Genomic DNA, 25,630 nt, shown 5'->3' on the forward strand with positions numbered 1-25,630 from the left:
CGAATTAAGTTCTTAAGTAGAGGTACCACTGTATATAATGTTTCATGGGTATTCATTAAGAGGTTCATAAACATCACAATTTTTAATATTTACACATTCATGTATACCTAATTATTTACAATGTCTTATTGTAACTATTTCAAAATATTTAATAAATACCCAAGATTGTGCTGCAGCACCCTCTAGTGTCTATTGAACTCATGATCCATATCCCTAATTAAGGGAATAAAGTTTGTTGGAAAAAGGGAAATGTCCTCAAAAGTATTTTAGATCATTCAACAACTTCTTGATGTCCTTATTGATTATTGAGTATATTTTAAATTTTGCATTTAATTAAACTGATGAAATATATGTCAATTTGAATGACTAAGTGATTTCATTTTAAATGTAATGATCGCACACTGAAATCAATTATTAAGAATAAGAATAGTAACATGACTTCATATGCACGGTGTACTAAAAGCTAGGCACTATAGATACTTTATGATTTAAATTATATTAAATGTTCAAATTTGTTGCCATTTCCATATAAATACTTCCTTATGAGTAGTTCTTGACTAACAACAATTTGTTTAATTACTGCTCAAAGTTACAACAAGAGCTGAAAAAAGGGCTAGTCCTTGCACTTGATGCCTGATTCACTGTCTCACAATTCACTATGGCACAAAATTTATTATTTACATCTTATGATAGAGATTTAAAACATATACTCATGCACACAGAACCTCCCATATATATTTTCATATAATCTTATATCCTTTTGCAGTCCTATCCACATATACAGTCAGATAGACACCTGTACAACAGAGATTTTCAACGTTTTTATTTATTTTTATTTATTCAATTTTTATACTGCTCTTCTCCTTAGACTCAGGCGGCTTACAATATATTAGCAATAGCACTTTTTAACAGAGCCAGCATATTGCCCCCACAATCCGGGTCCTCGTTTTACCCACCTCAGAAGGATGGAAGGCTGAGTCAACCTTGAGCCGGTGGCTTTTCTCATACATATATGTACAATCTTTCCATAACCCTTCTCCAAATTTCAGAAGATATTTTTGTGTGATATTAGGGGTAAAGGAATGAAAATGCTCTATTGCCGTAAGTGCTGTTGTGTTTTGTACTTTTCAACCAAAGCAATTGAGCAAGTTTCATTGATTGACATGTTCCTTAAAACTTCAACATAATGAAATTTCACCATAGGGACTGCTAGTATACTAAAGTGCTACTTTAAAGTTTGTTTCTGTGTAATTACAGTGTGGCATTTGTACAAAGCTGTGGTTCTTTTATTTCTATCTGGAATCTTTCTGATTCCAGTTCATTAAATGTCATAGGATTAACAAGAACTGATGTAATATAATGATGAATAAAGCATTTCAATGCTATTGAGCTTCTTGAATAGAGTTCCCCTGCGTTTTCCTGTAAGGATTGTATTGTTTCTGCTTTATTTCTCTTCCTGGACTTATGATTTAAAATACATACTTGTTTTTGAATGCTTTTTGAACATGTTTACTGTAAAAGAATAATTTATTAGGAAAAGGGCAGTTAGTTTGGCAAAACATTGTATTTATCACAAAGCAGTACAATCTACAGATTATTTTCTTTTTGTCGATAATATCCTTGTAAATTCTTATAAGAGGTATACTGTAAACCATAGAATTAAAAGATATTATGAGATATATTGTATAAACATAACTCAAATGAAAGATAACTATGTTACCATTTTGTATTTTCAGGCTCGGATAGCATTTTTGCAAGGCGAGAGAAAGGGTCAAGAAAACTTGAAGAAAGATTTAGTAAGAAGAATAAAAATGTTAGAATATGCATTAAAACAAGAAAGGTATCTATCTCATGTTTCTCAATTGGGAAGTAAGAATGCTTTTGTATTAATTAATTTGACATTGATAATTGAAGAAAATTGTGGAATTTGAAAATTAGTCTGAATGAAAAAGAGTAATATGGAACTAAATTCAGTTAAGTTGGAAGTGCTCTTGTTCCAAGATTTGGGTTCAACCTGTTCAAGATAGAGCTAATCCATCTGAAACAGCAGATTAACTATTACTTAATTACAGGGTGGAGGCTATGACAAGGAATGAATTTGATACTTATTTAATATTCCTGAACAAGTTTGTTTCCCGCCTTGATTGTATCCCAAATTGTCTATTTCAATGTGCTCCATTAGAATTCCCCTTGAAAAGTGTTCTGAAGCTCCAGCTGATGGAAAATGTGGTAGCTAGGCTACTAATTGGTACAAGATACGAGAACCATAATATTTATTGCTTTGTGAGTTGCTTTCCAGGTACAAGTAGAAGGTATCGATGTTGTTTTATATATCCATACATGGCTTTAAGCATAACAATGTGAATGGTCTAAGATTGTTATGAACTTGTTTTAGTTATTGAAAATTCAAACAAGAATTCATATACAGTCTGATTTGAGATTATTCCCTTATGTTAAACTACACTGTTGAAACCCATTGCTTGTGTCTATTTACCCTTTTTTAATTTAGAAGACAAAATCAATTAAGTTATTTAAAGACTAAACATTTATTTTCAGTATAACTCATTGTTTTTATTTTAATGTTGGTCAGTTAATGAAATGTAATTTTGTAGGTTGTATGTATGGTTCTGTTTGTTTTTTGATGGTAGAAAATTTTTAAAATATGTTTAATACACTAGACACCTGTATACACAGAAGTGATTAAACAGGAGATTTGCAAATTAAAACACTATTTGATATTTCCAAGTCTATCTAATGACCAAATGCAAGTTCATAAGAGCAATCATCACCGGCAAAAATTTCCCTCCTCTCCTTTCTTCACCTTTCTTGGGTACAGGGTAAGGTTTAAAAAAATCAAGATTTGGCAATCATAATCAACATTTGTCATTGATGTCCATATGCATATAAAGGGAAAACTTTGATTGCATGATCATGATCACCATTTTGATTTCTTTGATAACACTGCCCTACCACTAGACATCAAGAAAGAACTAGCTTTTGGACATAGCTTAATATGAAAGATCACAAATCTTATGAAAAACTGACCTCACAGCCAATCCTACCAGACAGGATGCCATATATAGTGATGGTGACATTGATCATTTCCTTTAACCATAGGGCCAGTCTCCTGATGGGTGATTTAATTAGTCAAGATCAAGTACAGTGATCCCCCGGGTATTGCGATCCCGATCATTGCGAAACGGCTATATGGCGATTTTTCAACCCGGAAGTACAAACACCATCTGCGCATGCGTGCCCTTTTTTTCTATGGCCACGCATGCGTAGATGGCGCCGGGCAGATCAGCTGCTGGGCGGCTTCCCTGGGTCTTCCCCCTCTTGCTGGCGGGAGGGTGGGTGATTGCAGCTTAAGCCCAAGCTTTGTGGGTGATTGCAGCTTAAGCCCAAGGAAATCCTGCATCCAGACATAATTAAAATGGAAAGCCACCATAAATCTTCTGCTTGTTTAAAGGCCCCCCCCCAGCACCCGCTCGCCCGCCGTTCGCCGCTCGCCCGCCCTTCGCCCGGCCACCCGCCGTTCGCTCGCTGCTCGCCCGGCCACCCGGGTTCGCTCGCGCCGCGACTCAGTTGGGAAGCCGCGCAGCTGTTTTAAAACGTCGCCGCCGGCATGGGGGGCTTGCCAGCACCCCCCGGACCCCCAACCCGGGTTTGGGGGGCTGCTAGGAAGCCCCCCATGCCGGCGGCGACGTTTTAAAACAGCCACGCGGCTTCCCAACTGAGTCGCGGCGCGAGTGAACGGCGTGGGCGGGCGAAGGGCGGGCGCGCGGGCAGGCAGGCGGCGGACAAGCAGCAGGCGCGGCAGCAGCGAGGAGTGGGCGGCCGGTAAGACCCCCAGCGCCGCTTCCCAGCGGCGCAAGCGAACGGCGTGGGCGGGCGAAGGGCGCGCGCGCGGGCAGGCAGGCGGCGGACAAGCGGCGGGCGCGGCAGCAGCGAGGAGTTGGGGGAAACCCCAATCTTCGGCTCCTCGCTGCTGGGAAGTAAAAACACCATCTGCGCATGCGCAGATGGTGTTTTTACTTTCGCAGCGCTACTTCGCGCAAAACCGATCATTGCGAGGGGTCCTGGAACGGAACCCTCGCAATGATCGGGGGATCACTGTAAACAGATTGTTGCTATAGCTACCCACATACAGTATCCACATACCTGTTATCTTAATTTACAAGAGTGCAAGGATTAAACATACATCTTTGTATGAATGTTGTAAGGAAAATGCAAATCTAAATTTTATTTACTGGTTATATGTTTTTCTTTTAAGGGCAAAATATCATAAACTAAAATATGGCACAGAATTGAATCAAAGTGACTTGAAAATGCCAACTTTTGAATCAGGTAAAAATCTATTTATAACTTGTATTTAGCTTATATTCATTTGTTCGTCTTTTATACCAAAATTAGCCTTTACAATCAATATTGCAAAGAAAAATCATAAAGCCCAATGGCCTCTTGAAAGCACCTTTGAAACAACCATGACCTGGATAACTGATAATTTCCATAGACCTCTAGATACTGTATTTTTCAGATTATAAGATGCACCAGAGTATAAGATGCACCTTAGTTTTGGGGGAGGAAAATATGGGGGGGGGGATCTACCGACCAGGTATTCATCTGGCTAGCATCCTTAGTCTGGTCAGCTTCAGCACACCATTTTATTCTGTGGTTGGGGCTGAAAAAACCTTTTGGGGTGGAATAGCAATGAAAACAAGCCTGCAAAGACAGGACTGGGAAAAAAACTTCAGGAAAGAAGTCTGCAAGCAGGAAGATCGTTAGCACCTCATTAGGGTTGGGGGGGGGAAAGCTTTGAAAAAGCTACATTCAGAGTATAAGGTACACCCAAATTTTCAGCCTCTTTTAAGGGGGGAAAGGTGTGTCTTATACTGTGAAAAATACGGTAGTATATTTTTTTAGCCCAACACATTAAACATATTCCTTTTCTATAAATAGATAGGATTGTCAGTAGCAATTTGCGATATTTGCATTGGTCATATCACTTTTAGAATACAGTACTGTGTCTATCCCCACTTTAATGAAGGACAATGACACAATAAAGCATGTCCAGCTGAGGACAACCAAATGTAAATGTCTTAGAAGGAAAACTTGAAGTAAGGTTTAATGCAAAGGCCTATTTAGACTAAAAAAGTGTATATTGGGGACAAATATGATGACTCTCTTCAAATATTTTGGTTTGTTGTAAAAGACATGGTAGGAACCAATGCGTTTTTTAAAAAATCTGTTGGAAATCAGAGTATGTTTCTTAAAGGTAAAAAAAAAGAGTAGCGCAAGTCACATGGGGAGGTTGGAGTTTTCTTCATTGTAAATATTTAAACCAAGGTTAAATCGCTATAAGAAATATTGTAATAATGCATTCCTACAATTGGCAGGGGAATGGGATGTTCTCCAAGATTGCTTCCAATCTTTACGTTCTATGTTTCTTCACCCCCATAGTTCCTTTTTTGTTTCAAGTTTTCTTATTTTTGATATAAGCCATTTATCATATTATCTGTGAACAAGCCAAGGTTCATGTTATTCCTCAGGAACAGTAATAAAAAAAGTATGGAACCAAAAGTAAAATCACCAGGTTTTTTAAAAAGGTGGATTAAGTAAATTAATCAGAAAGCTGATCAAAAGTTGATACGCAGTTTAAGAAGTTAAAGATGACAAATGCCTATGGTGGGGTTTTTTGCTTATGTTACTATCAGCTATCAAGAGAACATTCCATTCTTTAGTCCTATGTAAATATAAATTTTGATATTCATAAGGAACGTATCTCTCAGCAAATATAGCTTTCCATTCAAATGGAATATCATATATAACCTGGAATTATAAATATTATGTGCACCTGGTAACTTTTCCCTCACTCTTAAACATCTACCGATATGCCAAAAATAAATTGTGGGTGCTCCATCATTGGAGACTTTTAAGAACAGACAGAACAACCATTTGTCTGAAATGGTATAGGTCTCCTTCTTGAGTAGGGAGTGGGTCTAATAACAGAGTTATTATTTTTTTCAGATCACTGAGAGTTAACAGTGTCTTGATGGCACATAATCTGTCTGTCTGTCTGTCTGTCTGTCTGTCTATCTCTATCTATCTATCTATCTATCTATCTATCTATCTATCTATCTATCTATCTAATCAATCAATCAATTTTATTGTGTTTCAGAAGAAACCAAAGATACAGAGGTTCCTACAGTGCCTCATAATAGTCAGCTAACTTGGAAACAAGGGAGACAGTTACTAAGACAGTAAGTATCATATTATATTGTGTTGAAGGTCATTGTACATTGAAGCATAAGTATATAGGTTCTGATGTGGTTGTGTATGCTTGCTTGGACTTAGTACTGTATTTAGCAATTAACCTAAAATAAATGTTAGGGAATTTTTTTTCTTGGAATAGATTTACCTAAAAACCTAATGCGAATTACCTTTCTCCATTGTGGGTGGAGCCATCATTCAGGGTGGGTTGTCCTCATCTACTCAGAATGAGGACCGTGTCTGTTACTTTTTGCTGGATTCATTCAATAATTCATTCATTCATTCAATCAATCAATCAATCAATCAATCAATCATTCATTCATTCATTCATTCATTTATTGGATTTGTATGCCGTCCCTCTCTGGAGACTCGGGGCAGCTAACAGCAATAATAAGACAGCGTACAATAATAATCCAATACTAAAAACGATTAAAAACCCATTAATATAAAAACCAAACATACATACAGACATACCATGCATAAAATTGTAAAGGCCTAGGGGGGAAAGAGTATCTTAATTCCCCCATGCCTGGCGGCAGAGGTGGGTTTTAAGTAGCTTACGAAAGGCAAGGACGGTGGGGGCAATTCTAATTTCTGGGGGGAGTTGGTTCCAGAGGGCCAGGGCCACCACAGAGAAGGCTCTTCCCCTGGGTCCTGCCAAGCGGCATTGTTTAGTTGACAGGACCCAGAGAAGACACACTCTGTGCGACCTAACTGGTCGCTGGGATTCGTACAACAGAAGGCGGTCCCTGAGATAATCTGGTCTGGTGCCATGAAGGGCTTTATAGGTCATAACCAGCACTTTGAATTGTGACCGGAAACTGATCGGCAACCAATGCAGACTGCGGAGTGTTGGTGTAACATGGGCATATTTGGGAAATCCCATGATTGCTCTCGCAGCTGCATTCTGCACGATCTGAAGTTTCCGAACACTTTTCAAATGTAGCCCCATGTAGAGAGCGTTACAGTAGTCGAGCTTCGAGGTGATGAGGGCATGAGTGACTGTGAGCAGTGACTCCCGGTCCAAATAGGGTCGCAACTGGTGCACCAGGAGAACCTGGGCAAATGCCCCCCTCGCCACAGCTGAAAGATGTTTCTCTAATGTGAGCTGTGGATTGAGGAGGACGCCCAAGTTGCGAACCCTCTCTGAGGGGGTCAATGATTCTCCCCACAGGGTAATGGACGGACAGATGGAATTGTCCTTAGGAGGCAAGACCCACAGCCACTCCGTCTTGCCTGGGTTGAGTTTGAGTTTGTTGACACCCATCCAGGCCCCAACAGCCTCCAGGCACCGCCACATCACTTCCACTGCTTCGTTGACTGGACGTGGGGTGGAGATGTATAACTGGGTATCATCGGCATATTGATGATACCTCACCCCATGCACTTGGATGATCTCATCCAGCGGTTTCATGTAGATATTAAATAGCAGGGGGGAGAGGACCGACCCCTGAGGCACCCCACAAGGGAGAGACCTAGAGGTCGACCTCTGACCCCCCACTAACACAGACTGCGACCGACCGGAGAAGTAGGAGGAGAACCACTGAAGAACAGTGCCTCCCACTCCCAACCCCTCCAGCCGGCGTAGAAGGATACCATGGTCTTCCATTCTGGCTCCCACCACCAGACTGGCGGGTTCGCCTGATCGCCTTCCCCTTACTTGCTCTGTCTCCTGCCTTGCTGCTGCTGGGGTGGACAATTCATTCCCACCTGTTTCGGCTAATTACAGGGGCCAGAGTAGGCGCTGGTGCTCTCACTCGGGCAGCCCTGACATCGTCTCAGCTTGGGCGCCATTTTTCCGTTGGCAGCTTGTTTAGAGGCCTGGAAGTACGCTGGAGCCTCAGCTCACGCAGCCTCAATCACTGGCCCAGAAGTGGCCTTTTGGACCTTATGTCTCCAGCTAGCTTCGGGTGCCTCGATACAACAGGGCTTGCCCTGATCTGAATCAGTGGCTTTAGCTCCTTTACAGCCCACAATTTTTGTCCTCATCTACCAATTGTGGTGGCCATTTTGGATCCTTGTTTACATAAGGAACAGAGGAGTTGCTATTTTGTGCCCTCTTTTCAACTGAACACACTTGCAGTGGTCATCTTGTGACCTCCTTTTCAATTGGAACAGCTCCGATGGCCATTTTGTGCCTCCTCAGAAGTCTTTTTGTTTTCAAAACCACCTGTGGGGTTGGAATTATTATGACACAAAGGAATCCTGACTCTTCATCCACGCATTTCGACCCACTGTTTGCCGAGTTCTCTCCGAAGGTGGACTTCGTTCCAGCATCACAGTTTTTCTTAGACAATGTCAAAAGGCAGTGGAAGTCCTCAGCATCAGGCCCTACAGCTTCCTCCCTTGACTGCAAGCACTTTAATGTGGCTCCAGAGTTAGCTTCACTTCTCAATGTCCACTTGGTGGATGCTCCAGTGCTTGTCCTTCATAGCACCACAGCTAGGCCAGGTGAATCAGAGGAGTTGCTGAGACCGGAAGACAAGAGAACGAAGCAGGCCCTTATCAAGGCTCACCAGGCGGCCACATAGGCAATTTGGGCATTGTCTTCAGCTTCCATTTTTGCTCGCTTTTCCTTATTTTGGTTGAGACTGATACAAGAGCAAATTAGCCGGCATCTGCCCTTTTTTGGACTTCTTATATTTGACTCTGCATGTTGATAGCCACGTCAAGTCTGCTTCTTTGGTCTCGTCACAGCTGGGTCCTAGGAGGGCAGATCCAGCAAAAAGTAACAGACTCGGTCCTCATTCTGAGTGGACGAGGACAACCCATCCTGAATGATGGCTCCACCTGATGAGAAGAGGCGTATCAGATAAGACCAATGCCCCTTCTAGAACCAAAAGGCAGTGCCATGAGCTTTAGGATATTCTTAAACAATTTGTTAATAATAGCTGTATTTTAAACTGCTATACAGAACATTTTAAAGGCTCACTGGTGGATTGTGTGTGTGCGTGACTACAATTCTACTTTTATTTTTTAGATATCTTCAGGAAGTAGGTTACACAGATACAATATTGGATGTACGATCACAGAGGGTGAGATCTTTACTTGGGCTTTCCAATTCAGAACCAAATGGCTCAGTGGAGACAAAAAAATTGGAACAGATTCTTAATGGAGGAGAATCTCCCACATCAAAACAAAAGGGACAAGACATGAAAAGGTAGGCAAACTAATACAAATTTTTAGCATAAATGACTGCTTTCGAAGATATATCTGATACTAATTTGTTTGCACGGTGTAGTTTTCTTTAAAAATGTTATTTTTACACAAAACTAAAAAGATATATGGTTGTCTTTGATTAGAAAGATGTACCTATTTTTATTTTAAAAAGAAAACTTTATATCTCATCTGAGATAAATTCTGCACCTGCATAAATTAGGCTAATATTCAAGAATTTGTGGAAGGAAAGAGTTTATTACTATGCTTCTATCATTATATTCATGCAATTATAACTACATAATAGCCATACTATTTCATGGCTAAAATTGTTTATTCTCTAAAAATCTTTATTATGTGACAACTAAACTAACATTTTGTGTATTAAAAAGTACATACAATTTAATTTTTTGTCCTTAATGGCATTTAAATATGAAAATATTACAATCAGACCTTTAAAAAAATAATATACATAGTTTCCTTGGGGTCTATGAATTATAAATAAATTTATTTTCTCTTGAGATCAAATAATTGAGTCTTAATTCAAAAAGAGATCACAGCTATTTCTGATATTGCAAGTTATTTTCTTTTGTAGAAACCCCAGTGATGTTCTTGAAACATTTAATTTTTTGGAAAATGCAGATGATAGTGATGAAGAGGAAGAGAATGATATTATAGAAGATATTACAGAAGGAAAAGCAAAACATCGGATAAATAAAAAGCACAAAGTAAAAAAGACCAAACAGTTTTATTAACTATTGTTATTTTAAAGATTCTGTTATTTTTGTTTTTTTGTGTAGAGAACTATTATAATAAAATGGAATAGAGAAAGCAAGCCTTAATATTTTTCATATTTTTGTTATCAATACCTTGGATAGGCATGAATGTGGAGGGGGAAATGGTGTTGATAAATGCTTAATTCTAATTATATTTATCTGGCGGCTAATTCTGTACTGCGGCATTATTTTTATCTGTCATAATCATGTTAATGGGGCTGTTGGTGCATGATGGATAAAAAAAACATTTAAACAGAATAACCCATCCTTTGACAATTCTACGAAAGAGAAAGAGAAGACTGCATAAAACTATCCTATGAATGATAGAATCTTTAATAGTGTTGCTATCAAAACTGACTTGTAGGTTGGAAATGAAGGACTAGCTGCTGATCTTACTGATGACCCAGACACAGAAGAAGCTTTGAAAGAATTTGATTTCTTAGTAACAGCAGAAGATGGAGAGGGAGCAGGAGAAGCACGGAGTTCAGGGGATGGGACAGAATGGGGTAAGAAACATGAAAAGGAAAACAAAAAAAATTGAAAGAAAAACATACATATTTCAATTATATTAATTTAAATTTGTATTATCTTTTCTTTGTGATATGTTTAAGCATTTTAATTTTGATTGTTATTTTAATTTTTCATCCTACTGTTTTCTTCTTGCACAAGTAAAATATACCTTTGTCAAATCATTTTGATTATACAGGTTTGTTTTGTATATCTTAGATTATTGTTTAAAACAAAGTTATTATATAAGGCAGTGTATTTAATGCACTCCTTAATTAATAACACTGGCAGTCAATTATTTTAGACATTCAAATTTGCACAAAATACAGGGCATTACATGTTGACATGGAAAATAATTGTTAGAAACATTTTTCGTAATGCATGCTTACATTAAATTTCCACTGAAATTGATGGATCTTGTTAAAATGTTGTGTTTTTTAAATTAAACAAATTTACCCATTCCGTAGATCACCATTAACAAAAATACCCTTCACTGTTTTTTGAAACACTCAAAATGCTGCCTAGCAGTCAATTGAAAGAGTAAATCTTTGATTACCTATGAGGTTCTGTTTTTCATGCCCTTTCCAAAAGTTTAATGTATTGTCAGTGGAGCTCAGTTGTATGCAAAAATGCTTTTAATGTGAATTTCTTTTCCTGCAATGGATTGTTGGAGACCTGTACAGTATTTGTAAAGCAATAGGAAATGGCTATATTTTTATTTTTTCAAATCCATATTCTTTGTTTTTATTAACCTCCAAGTTATTTTCAAAAGAGGTGAAAACACAACCAAATAGAACAAATATATTAATATTATTGTACTAATTTTTAAGATTCCAGTTCTAGATATTTTTCAGAGGATGTCTTGAAATGATAGGAAGTATATAATTTGAAATACAAAAATTGCAGTATTTTTTAAAAATTAGATTTAAACTTTATTGGATAGAATATGTATTGTGCAATGTATGGGATCCTCTGTAAAAGTGTAAGATGGAGAAAGGTAGCAGGAAGTATGCTGGATTAATGTTAGATATAGATGCATATTTTAACAGTGATCTGCTTTTTCTTCTGATACAACATTTTATACTTAAGTTGAATAATAGTAATAATAACAACAGAGTTGGAAGGGTTCTTGAAGATCTTCTAGTCCAACCCCCTGATTGGGCAGGAAACAATACTTTGGATTGCATCTAGAAAAGTACTTATGTAAGGGATAAGTGGAACAAGACCTTTCCACTGTTCTTTCTAGCCTGCCTGATTAAGAAAAGACTTGTTAAGGTGTTGGGAAGTTCTCCATCTACTAAATTCCCTTAATATTATATAGACCATTGGATTTGTTATTATTTCACATGATTTCTTCAATTCGTGTATAAATCAACATGTGCATAATTAATATTATTATTATTATTATTATTATTATTATTATTATTATTCACAATTGCATAAGTTGATTACTTCCTCTAAGATAATGAAATTGTCCTTCTGGCTCATGAGAGATAAGTAAGAATGAATTTAGTGAATTTATATTTTCCTATTAAAAAACAATTTTTACCTATTGAGTAGAGACTAGTTCAGTTATATTTGCAAAACAGTGATGTATTCATTAAACAAATTTCCCATTCCATCATTAATAATAATCTACATAAAAAGAGGTTAGGAAGTTGAAAATAACTGATTTCAATAGTTTGTGTATTTTGCCTCCTTGTAAATTTTTGTTGTTAATAGTTTAATCCCTATTAAGTACATAGCAGTGTCATATAAGTATAGCATAGTGCTATTAGACAAGAATTTTGAACTTATTTTTCATATTTTTCATATTTTTCTTCCTTAAGTGACATTAGGAGGTTATTTCTAATTTAGAGGGCAAACAGTACCACTCAAGAAGTATTTATTTATTTATTGGGCTTGTATGCCGCCCCTCTCGGGGCGGCTATAATGGCTATAATTCTATCTCACAGAAAGTTTTAGTTTCCTAGAACTAACATAATAGATTCACGAATTACTGTTAACTTGAAAGTCTGAACCATCTTGTTAATACGGACATAAAATGAACTAAGCCTTAACTATTTATGAAATATTTTAATGATCTCATTTTATTCAAAGTGTCTTAGATGTGAAATTTCTTTTTCAAAATATTTTATTAGTATTCTGATTTTATTGTGGTTGGAAGTAAGCAGTGCTGAGTTCAGTAAACTTAGTTCCAAGTAAGCTAAGACAATATTAAAGCTTTCATCTTATTCTTTTCCATTTAGCTCATGCTTGTTAGCAGGTAGAAATAAAATAAAATAAAATAATTAACGCTAGCTTCAGTATTGTAAATAATTGAGGAAAATCCCAAACTGTTATTCTTTTTCCAATGAGACTTCCAAGTAAAACATGTTTATGGGCTTAAAGGGACAAACATTCAAGCATTGATTATGAATTTACACAAGTCTATTTCAACCATCATTCTCTGCTGTCCTTCATTTGCTATGGCTGGTTGGATTGTGGTGAATAAAAAGGAGAGTTCAATAAATAAAAAGTTTGAAGATGTCCTACAATATGCCAAACTATCTTGGTTATATTATTCTTTTTAATAATCTTAATAGAAGAATACTTTCTATTACCTTCATTGCTGGATTTATTTTGAAGCTACTAGATATCATTGCATGGAAATTAAGAATAGAGGGGAAATGCATGGTTTCAGAATTCAGTTTGCACTTCCTAAATGGTATTGCATGAAATAAATTTATTTGCTTATTTAAGTCTGCCTGAATAATTTGTAAATAATGTCTTACTAAAGTTGCAGTAATTGCATACATCAGTTTTAATCAATTAATTTCATATAATTGAATAAGGAAGACATTCAAATTTCTTCTTTATACTAGACCAATTACCATAAAATGACAGTTGGAAGCATTGTACCAAACAGTACAAGAAACTGCACCTTTAAAGTACTGGAATGTTTTTGAATAACACTTTTTATCGATTAACCTGTAACGCTCACAAATAGTTTGCATTCCCAATTGTTGATTTATTTTTCTTTTAATAATATGTTGCATGTAGACAAAGATGACCTCTCCCCAACTGCTGAGGTTTGGGATGTAGACCAGGGACTAATAAGTAAACTGAAGGAACAGTACAAGAAGGAACGAAAGGGGAAGAAAGGGGTAAAGAGTAAGTGCAGATTCTGAATCTTGAAACAATTTTCTGACATCATGTGGAAAACAATGTATGTTCTCATCTTTCCACTCCATTTTAACATTTTGCTATTTGGGGGGCAACCAACTTTAACTTTCTGTCTGATAAATCTGGAAATCATAATTTCTGAAGATAAATTATTTTCAATTTACACTGGGGAGAGGAATGTCAGAAGGGGAAGAAGTTGTTTTACTTTGGAGTTGTCCAGGGAAATGGCAGCAATGATTGTAAATTCCTTCCAAATGCTAATAATGTTACTTCTGACTATAGTTGCCAGACATTTAAAATTTTACTTGTTTTTTAAGGAGTTATAAAAAGAAGAAAAATTAATACTGAGTGTTTTTAATAATCCACAAGTTTGAGATTATCTTATAGTATTGCAAGTGGTCATCCCCAATTACTTTCCTTCCTGACCTTCTACGTATGTGCAACAAATCAGAGTTTGTATACTTCTTACAGCTATTGCTGTCTGCAGAAATTGCATGGAATGCAGGTTTATTTTGTAGTTGACATTCATTTGGGAAACAAATCTAGGGATAGGACAGATTTGTTGGAGAGGAGAATGATGGATTTGATTTGATTTGATTTAGTGATTTGGTACAAACAAAAGGAATCTCTTCTGCTACTCTGCAGCATTGCTACAAGGAGTCTGATCATTTGTTTCCCTTAATTTCCCCTTAATTTATGCAATTCTGAAATAAAAATTAAATTAGCAGTGAGAGAATTATTCCTATTGATTGCTAACATACCATTATAAGCTGTTCCATGCCACATTTACTGAACACTAGTAGCTACTCTCTTCTCGATTTTAGTTTGCAGTGATCTGCTTATGGCCATGCGGATTCAGTGCTCCAGTGTATCAATTCTGAATTATATTAAGTGGAATTCTGCTCATATTAATCAGTTTCATATTTTCTCTTCTGCTCTATCCCATCCTTGAAAGTAGCTACTGTAGTCTTGATGGACTGAGCAGCATGAGTTTAAACTAAGTTTTAAAAATTAAAAAAATGCTACTTTACAGAGAATCTTTAAAAGAAGTAGGGAATAGGTTTAAGGCAGGAAGAACTTAAATGATGAATAATATACTTAGTTTGAAGGGCTGAAGTTTACATTCTAATTCTATCTCAGATATACATTCAGTACATCAGTAGAATTTACATGTAAAAGAAACACACAAAAAGACTAAATATTTTCACGAAAAATATTTACACAAAAAAATAAATATTTTCATCTTTTTAATACTGTTTTAAAAATTGTGCTTTGGAGGATTGCTTTTCTTTTCTTTTTGCATGATAATTTGCATTACTTCTTTAACCCAGTACTAATTGCATAATTTCCTGCCTCTTCTGAAATGTTTCTAACCTGTTATATTATTTTCTCCTTTGTCTCAAATACAAACATCTGTTAGAGGATTATTGAAATTGCCATATGGAATTGATCTAATAAATAACAGGTTTTAAGTTAGAAAATTCTAAAAGATTATTATTTTTGAAGTCCATGATCTTGCCAATCATAGCAAGAAACTAAAGGTTTATATGCTGAAGAAAGTGTAAACATTTTTATTATACAAGCAGAACAGCTTCTTTATTGACAATTGGTGCTTGAAATAATCTCTCTCTCTCTCTCTCTCACACACACACACACACACACAAGTGTGCGTGTGTGCGTGTGCCATGCATTACAACTTGCAGCCATTTGTTTAGTAACAGTTCAAACGGGGATGAAATGATTTATAATTAGTCCCCACATTTACTATCATGGCAGCACACACACAACATGGTCATGTAATTGTGATTCTGGTGCCTGGCAGCCGTTGCATATTTATTATTATTGCAGCATCCCAGGGTCACTTGACCACCATTCGTGATGTCTTCTGACAAGCAAAGTCAATGGGGAAGCCAGCAGAGAAGGTTAAAATGGGAAAATCAGCTGGCATGTCTCACTTAACAGTCTTGGTGAGTCGCTTAACAACCTCATTTGGTAACAAGATCATAAAATCGTATGTGGTCACATGTTGTCTCATTTAATGACCACACCACTTAACAAATTTTTCAATCCCTTTTGTAGTCATAAGTTGAAGACTGTATGTATTTTTAGTCAAAGGCTTTTTTTTTTTTGGTAGTGCAGATTATCCAAGTACGGTAAGTAATATAATTAGTATTTGCTGGAAGGATAATACTGGAAAAAATGTTTACAATAATTCTAGCCTGATTTAACACTAATGGTCTTCAAGTAGTATTCTAAACCTTTCTGAGTAAACCAGACAAAAAACATGACCAGAGAAGCTAATTCTACTTTATTGTAAGGTTACATTAACAGAATTTTGTCTGAAGGTACAGATTCCCATCATCACTTGTAATCACCTCATCAATTAGGGTTGGCCTTTCCTAAATTTCCTCATCTGACTATTAAATCCATTGGAGGTTCTCTCTTTTTCTCTGTTTGATTGTTTCCTAGGCAGCATCTCTCCCCTTATCAATTAATTAATTAATTTTATTTGTCGGAAATCTCATACCCAACAAATTTGGGTGGCTTACAATATATATTTTATTATTGATACAAATCAACAATAAAAAAACCTAGGCTGATAACGGAACTATTAATTTAACTTATTACTTATGGGTTAGAATGTTGCATAAAAGTAAGTTAAAAATAAGAATATCTTTTATCTGGCCCATGTCCCATAAACCTTGCTGAAGAAGATAGACCTGAGATAGATCCTCTATAAATGACTGGATGCAGATTTGATTTTGCCCAGATATTGCCAATCCTGATATTGCATTTTAAGGATAATAATCAGTTCAAATTTGAGCTGGATGTTTACCGATAACTTCAGAATTGGTGTTATTCTTACTTTATGGTTTGCTCTAAAAGGTTAGTACCACATACAATTCTGGATCTCCTCTAAAGGCAACCAAACATAATAAGTGCCAATAAGGGTGGGAATTCCTGTTGCTGGAGCATTTTAGATAGAGAGGATTATAACTGGTGCACTTGATAAAGCTGGGAAAAAGTTCTGCCTGTAGTTTCGACCTGTTTGAGGTATGAACCGTAAGTCCAGAAGAACCCCAAATTAATATACCAAATCCTTTGGGGAGAGAATAACCCTTTAATATAACAACAAAAAAATTTGTTTTAAGATTGCCCTAAAATTTACCAAACAACTCTGTCTTGGTACGGCTTTGACTTAATATGTAGATTCTTATAAACTCCAGAAACCAGTTTGGGATTTTCACAGCATGATCCGTTCAGTATTTATTTATTATTATTTATTAGATTTGTATGCCGCCCCTCTCCAAAGACTCGGAGCGGCTCACAGCAACAATACACAATACAAATCCAATGATTAAAACAAAAACAGAACAGTTAATACCCTTAATATAAAAACAATCATACAACCCAAACAAACCATACATAAAATGGGACGGCTGGGGGGAATCAATTTCCCCATGCCTGGCAGCAGAGGTGGGTTTTTAGGAGTTTGCAAAAGGCAAGGCGGGTGGGGGAAGTCCTGATCTCTGGGGAGAGTTAATTCCAGAGGGTTGGGGCCGCCACAGAGAAGGCTTTTCCCCTGGGCCCACCAGACGGCATTGTTTCGTCGGCGAGACCCGGAGAAGGCCAACTCTGTGAGACCTAATCGGTCGCTGGGATTTGTGCGGCAGAAGGCGGTCCCGAAGGTATTCTGGTCCGATGCCATGAAGGGCTTTATAACCAACACTTTGAAATAGGATGAAATAGCAGTGAAGAATCTGGGTTTCATCAGTACAGGTTGCCCTCGATTTATGACTACAATTGAGCCCAACATTTTTGTCGCTAAGCAAAACAGCTATCAAGTGGGTTTTGCCCCATTTTATGGCCTTGCTTGCACAGCTGTTAAGTGAATCATTGCAGTTGTTAAGTTAGTAACATGGTTGTTAAGTGAATCTGCCTTCCCTGTTTACTCTGCTTTTCAGAAGGACGCAAATGGTGATCACATGATCCTGGGACACTGCAGGCATCATAAATACAGATAGGTTTATAGTTGCTTGCATATTTTGGATAATTTGACAAAATATTACTCACTGTAATGTAGAGATGCAAGAAAGCATTTTTGTATTTATGAGTATTAGTCAGTTATAGATTTCAGTGGTTTTCAAGAGTCAAGCTTCTTGAATGTATTTTTAACACCAGGAAAAAACAAATGTGGCTTTCATTGTATCAGATAATTGCTTTCTTCCTGTTTTCCTATCTATATTTCTTAAAGCTAGATGGATCTCATTTCTTTGGCTTTTCTGGACTTCAGTTTTGGGGCATTTTCTATTTATTTTTGTGGTGTAATTCTGGGATTTCTGGGGCTGCAAAACATACATTTAGGATTGCATACAAATAGTACAACTGTCCACTCGAATCTGTTCAGGGGAAGTACACGAAATAGAAATTCTATGTCATATCTCAATTTTTATTTTTTTCCAATCCAGCAGAATATTGGAAATAAATTATGTAAAGTAAATCAGTACTCTTATCAACAAGATAATTTACTGAAAATTGAACAGAGTGAAATAAAATTTGGGAAAAAGGCAGAAGCTAGTGAAAGAAAGATTAGATTTAAAAATGGGTTGAATCTGGCCCAGGGCTGTAGAGAAAAGAAAATCTAAAAAGAAAGAAAAAAGAAATTCCCCCAGCGCTTCTCTGTGAACTGGTAGTTAGACAGTAGCTTGGAATGTTATGGATTCCCTCATTCTCAGAGAATACTTTGTGTATTCAATTTTTAATTCTTTCATTAGTGCTACATTTCATATTAACAGTTTCAGATTAGCTTTCTGGTTATTAATGATGGTTCTAAACATTAAGTGTGTGTTGATACCTATAAACTACTCTTTTATTGAGAAACCCAGAAAAGGGGGAAAGTTGACAGTTTGTTGCCTCCCAGTCACCCAATTATTGTTTTCCTTTTGGTAATCAAGCTTCTGTCTAGTATTGTCAATTAATAAAAATGTGGGTGGTTTGTACATAAATTCTATGGCCTTTCGTAAGGAGTTCAGACATTCAAGTTTTCTCCTCTTTTACCGTAATTGGAACACTAGCAATTTAATTTTAAAAAGCAGTCTGTACCCCCTTTTTAGGTTCATTTATAATTTTTCAAATATTCAAAGTAGGTTTTATGAAAGCATCTTTATTTAAGAACATCACATTAAAACAGTAATTAGCAAAATGGGCGTGTAGATGGATATCAATTTGAGAGGGAACAATAAAATGAACCTTTGCTGCTGACATTAATTTACAGGGGTCAACAGGACAAAACTGCATGACATGATATCTGATCTGGGCGATGATGAGCTATCCCACATCCCTTCAGGAGTCATTAATCAATCTAGGTCACCCTCTTCTAGAATGACTGATCATGAAGGTGCAAAAGCAGAGGAAGGTACAACAAATTCATCTATTTATTTGTATTTAGATTTTTTGATATAAAATACAAACATTTATAGCCCATATGAACCAGGTGCCTATGCAATCACTTGCAATCTGGTTCTGAAAAGTCTACCACTTTATATTCACCAGCTTTTGTTTTGAATGATAGAAAAATTATACTTAATATTGATTTTAAAATAAATGAACTTAATAAAACAACAGCGAGCAACAAATTATAAGAAAGGAATGAAATAATTTTTCTGATGAGAAGTGATTTTCCCTCCAAAAATGTTGCATTCACAGTAACTGATAGCACCAATAAAGAGTTGGTTGCTGATATATTTTGGAATGTGTAAATAAGTGATAATCAAAATCTACATATTCATCAACTTTGAATATTCAGTGCAATTTATGCTCCTAAAAATTCCCTCCAGTAAAATAGAACCTTTCCTTAACAAACAAATCTTTTCAAGTGAACAAATGGATTATAATGTAAAACTTTCGATATATTAGATTTAGGTAGCAAACTATTGACATTCACATAAACATTTTGATATTACTTGGTCCACTTTCATTATTTAGTTATTTGTTTGTTTGTGTATTTGTTTATTTGATTTTTTTTAATGCCGCTCTTCTCCTTAGATTTGGGGCGGCTTATAGCATGTTAGCAGTAGCACTTTTTAACAGAGCCAGCATATTGCTGCCACAATCCAGGTCCTCAATTTACCCACCTTGGAAGGATGGAAGATTGAATTATTATTTTATAATAATAATAATAATAGTAATAATAATAATAATAATAATAATAATTATTATTATTATTAATTAGATTTGTATGCCGCCCTTCTCTGCAGACTTGGGGCGGCTCACAGCAATAACAAAAAACAATGTACAACAAATCTAATATTTAAAAATATCTAAAAACCCTTATTTAAAAAACCAGACATACACACAACCATACCATGCATATATAACTAATAATCATTAGTCCTGAATCCTTTGTTGTCAGCAAGAGATGTACTTTGCAGAATCATAGAACTGCTATAAAACAATCTCATTTCCTGAGTAACAATGTTTGAGTCATTAAGCTATTCAAAGAGATGTGGTCACTTTTATGATATGCAACATAGCTGGATGGATCTGCTTATGATTCATAGAGGAATGGATGCATGACCTCATTCATCACAGTGCAAAATTCAGACATTCCATATTGAAGTTTATTTTAAATAAATAAACAAATTTTATCTTCCTTTGTCAAAACCAAACTATATCCTAATAATGGAAGGGATTGATTTTTTTAAAAAAAATTCCAATTATGCTGTACATATGCATGATGTTTTGGTTACTTTCTCTTTTTGGAATTTTAGTGAGCTCTCCAATACCAAAAAATACAGGCTTAACATCATTATAAATTAATAAAACTACATCATTCTTTATATATTTTCCCTCTAACAATAATCACAATGAAAACTAATTGATCTTAACATGGAGACTATGTATGAAAGATTTGTAAGATAAATAACCTGATATTTCAGTGATTTAAAGCTTTGTTCTTGGAGTAGTAGGAGAAAAAAAGGGGTGTTGGTCTTGTCGCGGATGATTAAAGTCTGTTAGGACTTAACTCCGGAAGTCGATGGATAAACATTTTTTCTTTAAACAAGATATTTATTCAAAAACAGAGATAAAACAAATAAAAGACTGTCTCGAGGGACAGGAGAACATATACTTCTTACATCATGGAGATTCATGGACGAAAAGGAAGTGACACCAGAGGAGGAGCCAATAAGACACACTAGTTAACTGTTTCATTACTAAATGTCTCTGAGGGGCTGTCAATATACATTGTGACAGGTCTTACCTGAAAGTCTTTTCTCAGTGGGTTGTGTCCAGGATTAGGTTGCTACAGTCTGATCTGATCCTCCTACTTACTGAGTCTTGATTTTTCAGCCACTCCTTTGTGCTTCTCTGCACATGTCCCAGTTTTCAACAAAATGATAGCTGAAAAGTACATAATGTTAGAGACAAGGCGACTCCAGATCCCATGAATGTTTTGTAGGGCAGGGCTGGATTATTCCACAACCCACTGAGAAAAGGCGTTTGGGTAAGACCAATGCCCCTTCTCCAGTGTGGTTGCGAAATAGTCCAGGAATGGAATATACCAAACCTGGGATCCCTAAAGGTGAGCAGCCATTGGGTCTGGAGCCCCCAAAGCTAAATGGACCTGTTGTAAAATTCTCCTCAAAGGAAGACTCTGCCAAGGCGAAGGCATTCAACTTGTAATGTCTAATGAAAGGGGAGAGGGTGGCCCAAGTAGCCGCCCAGCAGATATCCTCAAGGGAGGCCTGCATGGCCTGTGTAGCAGTGGTAGCTGCGCTTCTCATGGAATGTGTGGTGATGCATCTGGGAACTGGCAGAGATTGTGCTTCATATGCTTTAACAATACACACTCTGATCCAGCGACCAATGGTCGAGGATGATACTTTAATGGCCATCGATGTGGGTTGGAAGGAAATGAGGAGAGCCTCCAATCTCCTGGGGGATGCTGTTTGCTTGATATAAATTTGGAGGGCCCTCCGGTTGTCCAGCTTATGTCACCTTCGCTCCAAGGCTTGAGAAGGCCAAGGGCTTCGGAGAATCAATTTGAGATCCTCTTGTGCCCTGATGAGGGAGGGAGTATGCACCAAGAAGTTGTCCATGTAGAATTGCAGCCTCACTGAGACACATCTCAAGTGAGCTGCAATGGTTGTCAGGAAAGACCTTGGGGCCAAGGCAAGCCCAAAGGAAAAAGATTGATATTACAGGTGTAACTGAACCTGCATAACTAAATCTCAGAAATTTGCAATGTTCTGGCAGGATTGGGATATGGAGGTATGCCTGTGAGATGTCTATGGATGCCAGGAACTCTCCTGGCCGAATTCCCTGGAGGATGGATGCTAGGAAACACTTTGAATCTCTTGTAGACCAGATGTGTGTTGAAAATCTTTAGATCCAGTATTGCTCTCCATCCCCCTGAAGTCAGTGAACAGGATGGAATGGAATTCCTGCCTCCACTGGAACAACCTCTTTGATGTTGTTGCTGGAGACAGGGCACTGTATGAAGCAATTCAGGGAGAGGGAAAGGATCTCCAAGGATAGGCTGCATCAGACAATATTCAACACCCAAATTTTTGGTGGTCGTTAACAACCACTCGTCTCCAAAGAGGTGCAGCCTGCCCCCTATATGGGGTGTGTGGGGGGATGCTGGGTCATTCCTACTTGTGGAACTGGTGGGAGTCGGTGCCACAAAATGGCTTTCTGTGGATGGACCATATCTGTCACAGAGGGGGACCCTATCCTGCTGTCAGGACTACAACTATGATCTTTGTTGGGGAGGATCCTCCTGAAAGTAGCAAAAGGACTGCCTCCTGAAGTAGGGAGCAGACCTCCTGTCTTCCCTCCTGGTGAAAGATGGAAGGACTTTACGCTTGTCTCTGTTTTCAATGAGAAGTGGGTTAAGAGGCTCCCCAAGAAGCATCTTTCTGGAATAGGGGGAGGCAATCAAACATTACTTTGTTCTCAGGTCAATATTCCAATTGTGTAGCCACGGAAAATGCCTGGAGGTGACCGTTGCAACCAAGGCCAAGGATGCATTCTTGGTGGCATTAAAGGTTGCATCAGCCAAGATTATTTTGTTAAGGTCTTGGTTCAAACAGTTATCCTGAGGAGACAACCAGGCCTGAATTTCCTGGAACAACAGGAGAGATGACCGATTAAAAAAGGACTCCACTGAAGTGGCCTGAATGGCCCAAGCTGCTAACTGATGAGATTTTCTATAAGCTGATTCAAATTTCTTATCCTCTGGTTTCAATCTTTGTAATATGTCACCTGCCATGTAAGGAAAGGAGAAAGACAAGGCTGCCACTGGGCTGTCTATTGATGGGATTGTAGCATTTGAGCAAATTTGGGGGCTATGGCATAGAATCTTTTATCATTGCCACTGGGGGTAGGGTTAGAAGTTGGGTTGGAATATTATTTTTGGACAACATTCCGGAATAACTTAGGGGCTAGCCGCTAGAATGTACAGCTGTTCAGCCCTAGGTTCAGAAAATAACGCCTGACCATGGCGCTGAGCGGAGGACTGAGGGTCAGTAAGTGATTCATCCACCGATAGGCAAGCGGTAGCCATTGCCTTTTGAAGACCAGGAGGGAATAAACCAGTAAAGGCAGACGTTTCAGGGGAAACCCCACTTATCATCAGAGATATCAGGATCCCAGGAGAGATCAGGGAGAAGATATGTCCTTGGAAAGGGAGGCAAAGACCTGAGGAGGAGTTAGGCTTACAACTGTGGAGAGCTTAGACTAGCAAGACGACGATTCTGACATGATAGATGCAGAATTATCTAGGTCCCCAGCAGTCGGGTTTCAGGCCCGGTTACAGCACGGAAACCGCTTTGGTCGCGTTGATGGATGATCTCTGGCGGGTCCGGGACAGGGGTTTATCCTCTGTCCTGGTGCTCCTTGACCTCTCAGCGGCTTTCGATACCATCGACCATGGTATCCTTCTGCGCCGGCTGGAGGGGTTGGGAGTGGGAGGCACTGTTCTTCAGTGGTTCTCCTCCTACCTCTCTGGCCGGTTGCAGTCGGTGTTAGTGGGGGAACAGAGGTCGACTCCTAGGTCTCTCCCTTGTGGGGTGCCTCAGGGGTCGGTCCTCTCCCCCCTGCTATTTAACATCTACATGAAACCGCTGGGTGAGATCATCCAAGGACATGGGGTGAGGTATCATCAATATGCCGATGATACCCAGCTTTACATCTCCACCCCATGCCCAGTCAACGAAGCGGTGGAAGTGATGTGCCGGTGCCTGGAGGCTGTTGGGGCCTGGATGGGTGTCAACAGACTCAAACTCAACCCGGATAAGACGGAGTGGCTGTGGGTTTTGCCTCCCAAGGACAACTCCATCTGTCCGTCCATTACCCTGGGGGGGGAATTATTGACCCCCTCAGAGAGGGTCCGCAACTTGGGCGTCCTCCTCGATCCACAGCTCACATTAGAACAACATCTCGCAGCTGTGGCGAGGGGGACGTTTGCCCAGGTTCGCCTGGTGCACCAGTTGCGGCCCTATCTGGACCGGGACTCACTGCTCACAGTCACTCATGCCCTCATCACCTCGAGGTTCGACTACTGTAATGCTCTCTACATGGGGCTACCTTTGAAAAGTGTTCGGAAACTCCAGATCGTGCAGAATGCAGCTGCGAGAGCAGTCATGGGCTTACCCAGGTATGCCCATGTTTCACCATCACTCTGCAGTCTGCACTGGCTGCCGATCAGTTTCCGGTCACAATTCAAAGTGTTGGTTATGACCTTTAAAGCCCTTCATGGCACTGGACCAGAATATCTCCGAGACCGCCTCCTGCCGCACGAATCCCAGCGACCAATTAGGTCCCACAGAGTGGGCCTTCTCCGGGTCCCGTCAACTAAGCAATGTCGGTTGGCGGGCCCCAGGGGAAGAGCCTTCTCTGTGGCGGCACCGGCCCTCTGGAACCAACTCCCCCCGGAGATTAGAACTGCCCCTACTCTTCCTGCCTTCCGCAAACTTCTTAAAACCCACCTTTGCCGTCAGGCATGGGGGAATTGAAACATCCCCCCTCCTGGGCACGTTGAATTTATATATGGTATGCTTGTGTGTGAGTCTGTTAGTTTGTGGGGTTTTTTAAATCTTTAAAATTTTAAATTGTTGATTACTTACGATTTGTCTTTTTACATGTTGTGAGCCGCCCCGAGTCTTCGGAGAGGGGCGGCATACAAATCCAAGTAATAAATAAATAAATAAATAAAGAATGTTGCAGCCTGAGGCCCGCAGTTATATTTTTGGAAATAGCCTAAGATATAAGGGTTTGAATCCCCTCAGGTAAGTTGTGTAGGTCATTTTCTTGAGTACCTTATAGAGTCTGTAGGACCTTCCTCCAGTTCAGAATCCCTGGACTGATCTGATTGAGGCATCGCAGGAGTCTGGCAGACAAAGGGGTCCTCACCTCTGGTCAAATGTCTGCGCACCTGGGAAGTTGTCCGTGGAGAGGCTTCCAAAGACAAGGCCTATAAAGAAATCATTGGTTGTTCCTTTAAGAAGGAATGAGAAACAAAGCAATCACTACAGAGGGATCTGTGCGCTCTAACTGCCTGCTGGCCTAGAGCAGGCTGTGGCTTATCCTTTGACTTGGAAGACTGTTTGCCCTCCTTGTCTGACTTGTGTGAGGGTTTTCTGGGTACAGAAGCCTCCACCTGCTCTGATGCATGGGAACAATCTACCATCGCCGGCAGAAGCACATACTGATAGAGACAAGGGTCGCTAGCAAAGGCTGGCCAGCAACGATAG

The 25,630-nt window shown here is 38.5% G+C and overlaps 1 protein-coding gene across 4 annotated transcripts in view; it reads left to right on the forward strand.

The window, feature by feature from the left end:
• Positions 1-25,630, forward strand: part of STRN3 (striatin 3) — a 52,295-nt gene that overhangs the window by 13,492 nt on the left and 13,173 nt on the right. For 2 of the 4 annotated variants that reach the window (XM_070756021.1, XM_070756048.1), the window contains exons 2-9: positions 1,737-1,840; positions 4,274-4,347; positions 6,179-6,260; positions 9,251-9,430; positions 10,022-10,154; positions 10,567-10,708; positions 13,752-13,862; positions 19,150-19,290. In XM_070756021.1, the coding sequence (XP_070612122.1) occupies positions 1,737-1,840; positions 4,274-4,347; positions 6,179-6,260; positions 9,251-9,430; positions 10,022-10,154; positions 10,567-10,708; positions 13,752-13,862; positions 19,150-19,290 (967 nt within the window). Of the gene's footprint in view, positions 1-1,736; positions 1,841-2,186; positions 2,313-4,273; positions 4,348-6,178; positions 6,261-9,250; positions 9,431-10,021; positions 10,155-10,566; positions 10,709-13,751; positions 13,863-19,149; positions 19,291-25,630 lie in introns of those variants that run through there. The other 2 variants (XM_070756038.1, XM_070756029.1) reach the window with 2 other exon arrangements.

The sequence above is a fragment of the Erythrolamprus reginae genome, chromosome 1 (assembly GCF_031021105.1).
Source record: "Erythrolamprus reginae isolate rEryReg1 chromosome 1, rEryReg1.hap1, whole genome shotgun sequence".
Lineage (NCBI taxonomy): Eukaryota > Metazoa > Chordata > Lepidosauria > Squamata > Dipsadidae > Erythrolamprus > Erythrolamprus reginae.